Raw genomic sequence first — 13,561 nt, forward strand, 5'->3', positions numbered from 1 at the left:
ACACACCATCCTGACTTGGAACTATAATCACAGTTCCTTCACTGTCGAGGGGTCAAAATCCGAGAACTCCCTAACAGCACTGTAGGTGTACCTACACCCCAAGGACTGCAGCAGTTCACGGCAGCACACCACCACCTTGTGACGGAAATCACACCTGCCAAATGGAAACATTTTAATTTAGTCATATGGAATACTGCTCGAGAACTTTTTACTGGGTACTACAAATGACTATTAAAATAAAAAAGCAGAACTGATTAGCTAAAAAATGTTTGCACATTTGCATTCCGAGAAGACCAGAGCTGGCTAAGAGACAGAAGAAAATTAACCAGTCTAGCTAGAACAATGGGAATACTCCGATTCAATTAGCGAGACTGGCTTTGCCAATAGGAGTAATCAAAAGATATCGATACCCCTTTGACTTTGTAAGAGCCAAACTCCAGCCCCCACTGAGTTTGTCTGAAAGACTCGAAAATTCCAACACCCATCCAGAAACTGTGGTTTCAAACAGAGATGGTCACATGACCTACCTGCTGGGGTAAGATTGAGGTTTTTTGAACTGTGCCTCAGTGAACAAAAGACTGCAACTAGACTGGCAGAGAAAAAGTCTCTCTTTCTGTCTCCCTCTCCAGCAAAGTTCCAGGGAAACCATGGAGGCAGCTTCTAAACCAAGCCTACAGAACTGCACAGACGACCACCAAACAGTTGAAACCTCCCTTCAGCCTTCCGGAACCAGCCTGAAATTGTGCATGTGGCCCCCAGCGAGGACTCCAAGACTTTGACTTCAATGAAGGACAGTATTTGTATTCCATTTATTACCAACTTTACTTTAACCACCCAATTCTTTCTTTCCCTCTATCAATTTATGTGTGTGTGCCTCTTGTATGCAAGCGAGTATATTTTAGCCAGGTTAGAATGCCAAGGTTAATAAACTTGCATCTTTATTATTTAAACTAAAGAAAACCTGTCTGATTGTTCTTCGAATATAATTGCAAATGAACCAGTGAGCAAGGGCTCACTGAGGTAGTAAGCTAAAATCACTGTTGAAAAAGATAAACCCTGTTACAGCCAAACGAGAGGGGAGCCTGAGACCCTTTCCTCATCTAGTCATAACAAGCTTCTCAAGGGCAATTAGGGATGGGCAATAAATGCTGGCCTAACCAGCAACGCCCACATTCCTTGAACGAATAAAAAAAAATCAGCCCAACATCTGTGGAGAAACTTTGAGACTATAATAATCCAAGACAAAGTTGGCATTTGGAAAAATATGGGCTAATAAATTAAAGTCAACACTGATTATTAAAGGCAAATTGTGTTTGACTAATTTGATTTGTTCTTTGTTGAAGTAATGGAGAGAGTTGATGGAGACGGTGCAATTTCTTGAACACCTTTTGAATGTCCAGATACACAATAGATTTGTTAGCAAATTAAAGCCCATGACATTAAAGGTACAGTGACAACATGGATACAAAATTAGCTAAGGGACAAAAAGCAGAGTAGTGGTGAATGTTGTTTTTCAGACTAGAAGGAAGTACAGTGATATTTCTCCAGGGATCAATATTACATTTCTGTAATATTCATTAATGACTTGGCAAATTTCAAAGTTTGCAGATGGTACGAAAGTCAGAAATGGGATAAACAATGAGGAAGTTAGAGACTTCAGGAGGGCATAGACAGTTGAAATGGGTGGAGAATTGGCAGATGAAATTTCAGTGCAGGGAAATGTGAAGTAATACATTTTGGTAGGAGAATGAGAGGTAGTATAAAATGAATGGTACAAGTTCAAAGGATATGAAGGAACAGAGAGCTGGGGGTGTATGTACAGAAATCTTTGAAGGTGACAGATTGAGAAGGCCATTAAAAAAAGTATTAGGATTCTTATTGTCTTCAATTCTAAGCACCATACTTCAGAAAGGATTTAAAGGCCTTGGAGAGGGTGCAGAGGAAATTTACTCTAATTATACCAGGAATGAGGGACTTTGGTTTTGTGGAGACTGGAGAAACTGGTGTTGTTCTCCTTAGGAGAATGTAGAGAAGATTTGACAGAGGTAGTCAAAACATGAACGGTTTTGATAGTTTCCCCTTTTTTTAAACTCTATTTCTTGTAACGTGCTGCTTGAAAGTGTGGTGGAAGCAGATTCCATAGTAACGTTAACAAGAAGAATTGAATAAATAGTTGAAGAAAAAGAACAGGGCTATGGGGAAAGTGGAGAGTGGGACTAATTGGAAATTCTACCAAAGAGCTCCCTTCTGTGCTGTATCCTTCTATCTGAGCACCATATGAGACGGATGATTTAAAAACCTGGTGTAATTAAACACAGAAGTGTCTGAAGCAGAGGAGGAGAGTGAAATTTAAATTTAAAAAAAGGATACATGAGCACTGGAGTCAGGAGATGGGGGTTGACATTTAAATAGGAGTCTCTGATGTAGCTCAGGTAGGAGAACTTTATTATTCAGCAATTTATAAAAAGCCACTGGTTCTGTTCTAACTCCAGACATCCATCAAAACACATCCTTGAAGACTTGTACTTCAAGAACAACCTCAAAGAATCAGAATGGTCACAGCACAGGAGGAGGCCTTTCGACCAGTCCACAAGAACAAATGTAACTAGTCCCACTCCTCTGCCCTTTCCCCATAGCCCTGCAAATCTTGCCCCTTCAAATGCTTATCCAATTCCCTTTTGAAAGCCACGACTGAATCTGCCTCCACCACCCTTTCAGGCAGTGCATTCCAGGTCTCAACCTCTTCCTGTATAAAAAGTGTTTTCCTCATGAAGTCTTCGATTTTTTTGCTTTTCACCTTAGTGATGTCCTCTGGTTTTCCACCAATGGAACAGTTTCTCCCTATCTACTCTGTCCAGACCCCTTATGACTTTGAACACCTCTAACAAATCTCCACTCAACCATCTCTTCTCCAAGAACAGCCCTAGCTTCTCCAGTCTATTCACGTAACTGAGGTTCCTCATCCCTGGAGCCATTCCCATAAATCTTTTCTGCATGCTCTCTCAAGCCATTACATTCTTCCTTAAGTGTGGTGCACAGAATTGGACACAATACTCCAGTTAAGGCTCAACCAGAGTTGTATAAAAGGTTCATCGTAACTTCCTTGCTTTTATACTCTATGCCTCGATTTAGAAAGCCCAGGATCTCATATGTCCTTTTATCCACTTTCTCAACCTGCCCGGTCACCTTCAACAGTTTGTGAACATATACGTACAGGTCTCTCTGCCCCTGAACCCCCTTTAGAATTGTACCCTTTAACTTACATCGCCTCTCCTCATTCTTCCTAACAAAATCTATCACTTCACAATTCCCTGCATTAAATTTTACCTGCACGTGTCCGCCCATTCTGCCAGCTTATGTCACTCTTGAAGGCCATCACTATCCTCCTCACAGTTCACTATACTTCCAAACTCTGCGTCACCTGCAAATTTTGCCCTATACACCCAGGTCTAGGCCATTAATATAGATCAAGAAAAGCAGTGGTCCTAATACCAACCCTGGGGAACACCACTGTATACCTTCCTCCAGTCTGAAAACAACCGTTCACCACTATTGTTTTCTGTCACTTAGCCAACTCCATATCCATGCTGCCACTATCCCTTTTATTCCATGAGCTTCAACTTTTCTGAAAGCCTATTATGTGGCATTTTATCAAACACCTTTTGAAAGTTCATATACACCACATCAACTGCACTACCCTCATCAACCCTATCTGTTACCTCATCAAAAAAACTCAAGTCATCAAGTTAGTTAAAACACTATTGTCCAAGTGACTTGTTAATGTTGTCCCGGATCATAGAGTCAGAATTATACAGCACAGAAACATGCCCTTCCTCCCACCATGTCCAGGCCGGCCATCAAGCCGATCCATTCTAATCCCATCTTCCAGCACTTAACCTGTAGCCTTGTATGCGAAGGCATTTCAAGTGCTCATCTAAATACTTCTTAAATGCTGTGAGGGTTCCTGCCTCTACCACCTCTTCAGGCAGTGTGTTCCGGATTCCAGCCACCCTCTAGGTGAAAAACCTTTTCCTCAAATCCCCTCTAAACCTCCTGCCCCTTACCTTAAATCTATGCCCCCTGGTTATTGATATCGCCGCTAAGGGAAAAAGTTTCTTCCTATCTACACAATCTAAGCCCCTCAATTTTGCATACCTCAAATCAGGTCCCCCCTCAGCCTTCTCCGCTCTAAGGAAAACAACCCTAGCCTAGCCAGTCTCTCTTCATAGCTGAAATGCTCCAGCCCAGGCAACATCCTGGTGAATCTCCTCTGCACCCTCTCCAGTGCAATCACATCCATCCTATAGTGTGGCAACCAGAACTGTACACAGTACTCCAGCTGTGGCCTAACTAGCATTTTGTACAGCTCCATCAAAACCTCCCTGCTCTTCTATTCTATTCCTCAGATAATAAAGGCAAGTATCCCATATGCCTTGCTAACCACCTTATCTACCTGTGCTGCTGCCTTCAGTGATCTATTGACAAGTACACCAAGGTCCCTCTGACCCTCTGTATTTCCTAGGGTCCTACCATTCATTGTATATGCCCTTGCCTTGTTAGTCCTCCCAAAATACATCAACGCACACTTCTCAGGATTAAATTCCATTTGTCACTGCTCCACCCATCTTACCAGCCCATCTATATTGTCCAGCAATCTAAGGCTTTCTTCCTCATTATTTGCACCACCAATTTTCATGTCATCTGCGAACTTAGTGATCATACCTCCTATATTCATGTCTAAATCATTAATGTACACTACAAATAGCAAGGGTCCCAGCACTGATCCCTGCGGTGCACCACTGGTCACAGGCTTCCAATCGCAAAATCAACCCCCCTGCCACTAAGCCAATTCTGGATCCAATTTGCCAAATTGCCTTGGATCCCATGGCTCTTACCTTCTTGACCAATCTGCCATGCGGAATCTTATCAAAAGCTTACAGATTATTAAAATCTTTCCCACTACGGAGGTTAAACTGACTGACCTGTAGTTGCTGAGATAATCCTTACACCCTTTTTGAACAAGGGTGTAACATTTGCAATTCTCCAGTCCTCTGGCACCACCCCTGCATCTAAGGAGGATTGGAAGATTATGGCCCGTACCTCTGCAATTTCCACCCTTACTTCCCTCAGCATCCTGGTGACTCATCAACTTTAAGTACAGCCAGCCTATCTATCGTTTATCAATTGTTAGCCCATCCAGTATCTCAACTACCTTCTCTTTCACAATGACTGAACCAAGGAAGATGCTGGTGAAGAGATGCAAAGTACTCATTTAGTCCTTCTGCCCCCATGTCTAGATCTCCTTTTTGGTCCCGTCCCCTCCTCTTACTACCCATCTACTATTCAAATGCCTATAGAAGATTTTTTTTACCCTTTCATGTTAGCTGCCAGTCTCTTCTCATACTTTTTCTTTGCCCTTCATGTCCTTTTCCACTTCCCCACTAAACTTGGTTCTCACTTGTATTGTCAACTTGACATCCATCACATGGATCCTTTTTCTGCTTCATCTCTCCCTCTTTTTTTGCCATCCAGGGCAATCTGGTTTTGTTTGCCCCACCTTTCCCTCTCATCAGAGTACACCTCAACTGTACTCAAACCATCTCCCTTTTAAAGGCAAACCAGTGTGAGATAACAGTTTCACCTGCCAATCTTTGATTCCAAATTACATTGGACAGATCTGTTCTCAACCCACTGGAGGGCAGGAACAGAGGGGCCTGGGGGTATACGTGCATAAATTGTTGAAGGTGGCAGGGCAGGTTGAGAGAGAGAATGATTAAAAAGGCATATCGGATCCTGGGCTTTATAAGTCGAGGCACAGAGTACTAAAGCACGAAAGCTGCGATGAACCTTTATAAAACACTGGTTTGGCTTCAACTGGAGTATTGTGCCCAATTTAGACGCCATCATTTAGAAAGGATGTGAAGGCTTTAGAGAAGGTGCAGAAAAAATTTCACAGAATGGTTCCAGGGACGAGGGATTCAGTTACATGGATAAATGGAGAAGCTGGGATTGTTCTTCCCTAGAGCAGAAAAGGTTGAGAGGAAATTTGAAAGAGGTGTTCAAAAATCATAAAAACATAGAAAAATAGGAGGAGTAGGCTATTCGGCCCTTTGAGCCTGCTCCGCCATTCAATACAATCATGACTGATCATCCAAACTCAGTAACCTGTTCCCGCTTTCTCCCTGTATCCCTTGATCCCATTAGCCCCAAGAACTATGTCTAACTTTCTTGAATATATTTAATGATTTGGCCTAAACTGCTTTCCGTGGTAGAGAATTCCACAGGTTCACCACTCTCTGGGTGAAGACATCTCTCCTCATCTCAGTCCTAAATGGCTTACCCCTTATTCTTAGACTGTGACCCCTGGTCCTGGACACCCCCGCGGTCTACACAGCGTAGATAAAGGGCGAGAACCAGAGGACATCAATTTAAGGTGAATGGCAAAAGGGCGGCACAGTGGTTAGCATCGCAGCCTCACAGTTCCAGCGACCCGGGTTCAATTCTGGGTACTGCCTGTGTGGAGTTTGCAAGTTCTCCCTGTGTCTGCGTGGGTTTTCTCCGGGTGCTCCGGTTTCCTCCCACATGCCAAAAGACTTGCAGGTTGATAGGTAAATTGGCCATTATAAATTGCCCCTAGTATAGGTAGGTGGTAGGGAAATATAGGGACATGTGGGGATGTGGTAGGAATATGGAATTAGTGTAGGATTAGTATAAATGGTTGATGGTCGGCACAGACTCGGTGGGCCGAAGGGCCTGTTTCAGTGCTGTATGTCTAAAACTAAAAAACAACAGTGGCTCGAGGAAAAATATATATATATTTTTTTGAAACACAGCCAGTGATGAGGATCTGGAATGCACTGACTGAGGGCATGGTAGAGGAAGAATAAGCACCTGAAGGGAAAAACATTTTCAGGACTATGGGGAAAGGGTGGGGGGGGGGGGGCGGGGGGTGCAACTAGCTGAGTTGCTCTTGCAGAGAGCTGGCATGGACACAACTAGTCAATAGCCTCCCCGTGCTGTAACCATTTTATGATTTATGAAATTGGCCCCCTCCAATTATGTATTTTTACTCTACATTGCTCCTTATCCTTTTCCATAGCCAATCTAAACCTTATGATACTTACAGTCACTGTTCCCTAAATGTACCCTGATGACACTTGACCGACCTCAATCCACAGAACTAGATCCAGCAATGCTTCCTGCCCAATTGGGCCAGAAACAAACTAAGAAAATTCTCCTGAACACACTTCAGAAACTCTTTCACCTCTCTGGCCTTTCCATTATTATCCCAGTCTATTTTAGGATAATTGAAGTCCCCCCACTGTCACTACTCTATGGCAACGAGAAACAGTTTACTTGTGGCCTGTTCAGAACTCAATCTAACCATTTACCACTGTAAACAGATATCCCTTCTGCTCTGCGCTAACCCATGATTGATCTTATCCTGAATGCTTCAAGCTGAACCTAGGCCAACTGCACCAGCGTATCCCACAGACTGAAGCCAGACCAATTGTGCCAGCATATCCACATGACTTAATTTCAGATGTAAAATTTCAGAACTAGATTTTCATTGAACGATCATTTACAACTTAAGACCGTGACTCTAGAAAGAGCAGCCTATTCAAGCAATGTGTTGCTGGAGGACTACTTTACAGAGTGCAAACGTTGCACCACAGATAGACAGGGCACAGGTCTGTGCAACTGATTTCCCACACAGTAAGCTCCTGATTCAAATCATATTCACTTGGAGCAGTTACTATGTGGCAGACGAGCTTAAAAAGAATGAAACTACAAGATCAATCACACTGTTCAAATACAGTCCATCCACTTAGCCAGACAGTGTCACTTGTCTTCTGCCTGAGCTCTTAACATCCCAGACAGATGATGAATGGAAACTCAAGAGATACCTGGAATAGCAAGGTTACAATGGACACAAACGACAGGAATGGGGCAACCGCAAGACTGTATGAGGTACCACTGCCATATATCAAGTTTCATCATTAATATTGAGCTCAAATTTCTTAGCCTGAAATCCTCTGATCTTTCATATACTGGTTACTGTGCCTACCCTTCTTTTGAGCCTCTCTCTTTCCTTCAGTATAAGGGTGTCTGCCTTAGCAATGACAGGCACAATGTTCACTTTATTGTGTATAGCCTTCATGAACTCCACATCCAGGGGTTTCAGTCTGGAAAAAACAAATACAACAGATAATTGGAAGACTTTGCTAACAGGCCATCTTAAGCAGTGCTGATGTGACTCATAAGACAAAGAAAGGAAAGCTTAGATTATTTAATTACGTGTGGTGGACTGAGATTGGAAAGGAGAGAAAGCAAATGATTGAAAAATAGAATGAGCAATGGTAACAAATCATTTTTTTAAAAACTGAATTTTAGGAATAGAGACTGGACTCTTCCATCCTCACCTCAGGAGGCTTAGTCACCAGACAAACCCTCCCCCCAGAAAAACCTGATATTGGTTGTCACATCAAGCAGTTTCTCATTTCCTACTTGAGATTAAATGCATTACACATCACTTTAAATGCCCAACTGGTAGTTTGGGCCACAGTCAATAACTGAAGCATTGAGAACACTGCAATGACTGTGAGCCACTCCTCTTTCGTATTGCAGAGGTGTTCCTGCAACAACTCTGTTGCCAGATTATTTCACTGCACTAAAACAGTAACTATGCTTACCCATGGCCAAAAGGAGAGATGAAATAAAAGCAGCAGTGGACCCGGTTATCAATTATGTGACGTCTGTTCAATCCACTTTCGTCATGCAGGTAGCGCTCAAACTGCTCATCAATGTACGAAATAATTGTCTTAAAGCTGAGAAAGATCAAAAAAAAACAATTGGCTGGAGTGGGACAAACAAACCTTCGACAAGAACCCACCTGGCAGTCTGAGTTTTACAAGGCATCTGCAGCAGGTAGTTGCAGAATACTGCAGCAATCCTTCAAACATATTGCTCAGTACACCAAGCAAAGTTAGTCTCAAATAATTTTTACTCCAGTAATCCTAGTATTAAATTGCTACAAGCTGCAGGCAGTATGACTCATGACAGTGCCAATGTCAGCTACAGCAAAGACAGGTACCGCAATTGAACAGTAGCTGCCAGCCACTGATTATGGGTATGCACCATTGAGTCTGCCAGTCACCACAAGCATGTGCCACCCACCAAAAAATGTCCACACCATTACATACATCAGCTAGTGGATTCGTGCCAGTCACAAGTAACAACTATTCATCATTGTGTCAGCCAGCCACAGAAGCAACAGACCTGTACCAGTCACAGCAAACCTGCACCCTTGCAGTTGCAAAACATGAGTGGCAGACACCATAATTTGATTACAGGTGAGGCACTGAGAAGTCAAAAGATTCGACATTCCAAAAGTGTTATAATACAATGGAATGCAAGAAATTATTTAAAGTTAGAGTGTACAGGACACTGCAGAAAACAGACCCAAACCATTGATTTTCTGTATTTATTTATTTAGAGATATAGCACTGAAACAGACCCTTCGGCCCACCGATTCTTTAGATTCTGTATACGCTTTCTGATTTGCCCTATAAAAGCCTTTGCCTGCAAGGAACTACAGTTGGTGTACAACTTAAGTTTCAGCCTTTCATCACTTCCACCAGCATCACCACAACACTGCAGTCAGCTAGCAGCAGAGTACAGGCACCACAGTAAGCCAATCAGGAAACAGCCTACAGGCTGAATAACAGTTAATTAGAATTTCTACCCATCAAGAAAAATATTGAGGCATTAATAAATTACAAAAGCTGTCGCCTAAATCAAAATCTGTAATTAACTTTACAAAGTCATAGTATGCTGCTTCTCAAATCAGTCAAAGGGTTTGCAGTGTATACTGCTTATAATGAAGTTTACCCACTGACATTTGCCATTTCATATAGAATTTTTCGTTAAACCAAGCTTATCCTGTTTTTCTATCAAGACGGCAGTGCTGTTGCCTCCTACTCCAGATTTTGCTGCACCTACCTGCGCTCCAATGCACTAACTGAATGTACAAGCCAATGTACATTAAATACATGCTCCACTCACTGGAATTTCAATTGTATTTTAAATAGGCAGCAACTGGAGTCACTGATTATCTGAGAACAGGTAAGATTAATCAGATCACGCATAAAAGTGAGTCATCTCAGTTGGTCTTTAACAAGCAACATTTCACCTTACCCATTTGGTTTTAAGAGGCAAGGAAGGAAAAAAAGACTATACATGGCAATAACTTTGATATGAAGCTAACTGTTACAAGTAGCTTTTACTGTATTACCACACAAGTGACTGGAGAAGCACAACACTGCAGTTACCATTCACACTGAATATTGGAGAAGTATGTCAATTCGTGAACGACTGCATGAGAATTATAAACTAGCTGGATTAGCAGGTGGGGGCAAATGCAACTCTCAATGTAGAAAAATGCAAAGTACAGAAATATACTTTGGAAAAGAACACACCTTAGAAAAAAAGTAGAACTTTAAAATCGATGAGCAGCGCAGAGGCACCTTTGTCTACAGATACACAGGCCATTAAAAGTGGCAGCATAAGCAAGGCCATAAAAAGGCCAATAAAATTCTTGGTATTGTGTCTTGAGGTATACAATGGAACTTCAAAGCATTAATTTTCAACTTGTGTAAGATTTTAATTACACTGTAACTGGAGTATTGCAGTTAGTTTTGAACGCCCCATTATAGAAAGATATAAAAGCAGTGGAAGAGATAGTCTAGAATCACTAGGGTGCTGCTAAGGATGATGAGTTACTTATGAAGAGAAGTTGGGATTTTTTTTCATTGGAAACAATGAGGAAAAGGGTGACATCATAGAAGTTTCAAGAATTATGAGGTAAACCATTTCTGTTATGCCAACAAGTGGAAACAAAAAAAGCAGATTTAAGATAACCACATACAAAATCAAACTTTAAAGGAAATAGAAAATAATTCTTCACACAGATGGTAATGAGAATGTGGAATACTCTGCAAAAGCTCTGGTAGTTGAAACAGAATCCATTAATTATGTGAAAAGGAACTTGGTCGGCCAAACGGCCTTTTTCAGTGCTATGACTATCATTTGACCCTAGTAAATATTAATCTGTGCATATCATTTACTGCTTAAGTTTGTTAAGTAATTAAAAGTTCCGCTCAAAGCTAGTCATAATTCTTCACACATTCATGAGACTGATAGTCTGTGGACTTGGTCAACTTCCTTGAATGAAGATCAACACGAAGGTCACGACTCTAACCTTATCACAGATGGGTATTGGTTAAAGTCTTTAGAAAGGACAGGAAAATTGGAAATGGAATAGCAATATTGATAAATGGCACAATTCCATTACCCAGAAAGAGGGCATATCAGCAAAGGTGTGCAGGCAGTAGAAAATACTCTAAGTAGAATTGAGGAATAGTAAAGGATGCAAGACTTTGATGGGAGTTATCTACAGATCTCATGATAGTGATATGTCTTAGTCCGTTAAAGGAAGCAAGAGAATAAATAGTGGAGGCTCTGAGCATTTTGCAATCCTTTCTGCCTACAGATGTGAGGGCTGGAGACAGTTAATGTTGTACCAATGTTTTAAAAAAAAGGAGAAAGGGATAGGCCGAGTAATTACAGGCCAGTCAGCCTAACCTTGGTGGGAAAATTATTGAAACAAAATTGAGTATCAGGATAAATCTTTGTTTAGAAAGGCACAGATTAATCCAAGATTGGAAATGCTAGGGTTGTTTTCTTTTCAACAGAGGAGGCGGACAGGAGACCTAACTGAAGTGCATAAAATTATGAGGGGTCTAGATAGAGTGGATTGGAAGGCCCTATTCCCCTTGGTTGAGAGGTTCATAACCAGATCTGGAATTTGAGAGATTTTGAGGGGAATTTTTTTAAAACCCAGACTGCGATGGATATCTGGAACTCACTGTCTGAAAGGGTGGTAGAGGAAGAACCCCTCATAACATTTAAAAAGTACTTGGGATATGCACTTGGAGTATAGACCAAGAGCTGGAAAGTAGGATTATACTGATGGCTACTTGCCGACGCAAACATGAGCTGAATGGGCTCTTTCCCAGTTGTAAATTTTATGATTCTATCATAACTCAGTGGTATGCATAAACATGGGGACCTGAGAAACTTGCTTAAGGTAGCAATATTGGATTTTAATTTTTATAGACTGGGAGAAGCAGAAGAGCTCGAGTCCCAAAGGCAGCAAATTTCTTCAGTGTATACAAGATAGCTTTCTAGAACAATAAGTTGTTGCACCAACAAGAAAACAGGCCATATTAGATTTAGTGAGGAGTAATGTTCCTGAATTGGTCAATAATCTAATAAGGGAACACCTAGTTAACAGTGACCATATGATTGAAACCTAATGTTGAATTCTGAGGCAAAAGAGCACAAACTAAAGATTTTAAATTTAGGTAAGGGAGACTTGAGGGTGCAAACAGAAACTGACCACAGTAGAACTATTAATGGATAAACTACAGAAACAGTGGGAGGTGTCCAAAGACTTATTTGGTAGAATACAAGACCTGTAACATAGGTAAACCTCTTGTCCTTTAGGGCTGTGTAATTAAACAACCCTGGTCAACAGGAGAAGTGAAAGACAGCATAAAACTAAAAGAAAAGACTTAGATAAATGCTAAGAGTAGAGATTCCTCAGACTGGGAGAGGTATACAAAGAACAGCAAAGGGATACTGAGAAAGTACCAAGAACTGTAAAATGGGAATACGAGACTGAATGTTATTGAATGCATTATTTCTGGCCAACCCGTTATAGGAAAAACATTGGAACCCTAGAAAGAATGATCCCGGGAATGAGAAGTTATATCTATGAAGAAAAACTGGTGTGGGTGTGAGAAATGGGAATTTTTCCACAAAGTCATTAGAGATCCAAGAGGTTGTCAAAAAAAAGTTTTAAACAGGATTTTGTGACAATGGAGCACAGATTGAGTATTATTCAAAGGAATGAATAGGTCATTTAGAATTTTTTCAGTTACATAAAGCATTCCATATTCTAATAAGTGTTCACTGAGACAGAGACTACAAAATCAAATGAAATGGAATTAGATAAGCATGCGAAACGTAAGGATATGAGGAACAGCAGGGGAATAAGATTGGAGTAGATAGTTTCAGTACAAGAGCTAGCACAGGTATAATGGCTGAAAGGCCTTCTACTCTGCTGCCTTTTCTACAATTCTATGAACTTGAAGCTGTATAGTGATTTGCTGAATGTATTGTTATCTTAGGTTTGTGCAGGTACATTCTCAAAAGTCCTTCACCTAAAAGCTTGTTCAGCCCTCACATTCTGATCATCCAACTTGCATTTCTATGAACTTAGCAGTTGGTGAGAGAAAATCTGGTGCTTAAATTAGGTGATTTACATCACCATGAGTTTAGATAGTCCAAGCAAAAATTTGATTTTTTTTAGCATGTCAGTATTTTTGCTGTTGAACTTGTATCTGAATATTGAGCACATTACAAATGCCCTACTGCATAGATTGTACCCATTTTAGATAAAGATTAGAACTTGTTTTTGCAGTTACTCATATATTGG

The 13,561-nt window shown here is 41.1% G+C and overlaps 1 protein-coding gene across 3 annotated transcripts in view; it reads right to left on the bottom strand.

The window, feature by feature from the left end:
• Positions 1-13,561, bottom strand: part of LOC137375124 (septin-2) — a 114,376-nt gene that overhangs the window by 33,716 nt on the left and 67,099 nt on the right. For all 3 annotated transcript variants that reach the window (XM_068041778.1, XM_068041780.1, XM_068041779.1), the window contains exons 6-7: positions 8,694-8,828; positions 8,069-8,186 (exon numbers count right to left, since the gene is read on the bottom strand). In XM_068041778.1, coding sequence (XP_067897879.1) covers positions 8,069-8,186; positions 8,694-8,828 — 253 coding nt within the window. The remainder of the gene's footprint in view (positions 1-8,068; positions 8,187-8,693; positions 8,829-13,561) is intronic.

The sequence above is a fragment of the Heterodontus francisci genome, chromosome 11 (assembly GCF_036365525.1).
Source record: "Heterodontus francisci isolate sHetFra1 chromosome 11, sHetFra1.hap1, whole genome shotgun sequence".
Taxonomy (NCBI): domain Eukaryota; kingdom Metazoa; phylum Chordata; class Chondrichthyes; order Heterodontiformes; family Heterodontidae; genus Heterodontus; species Heterodontus francisci.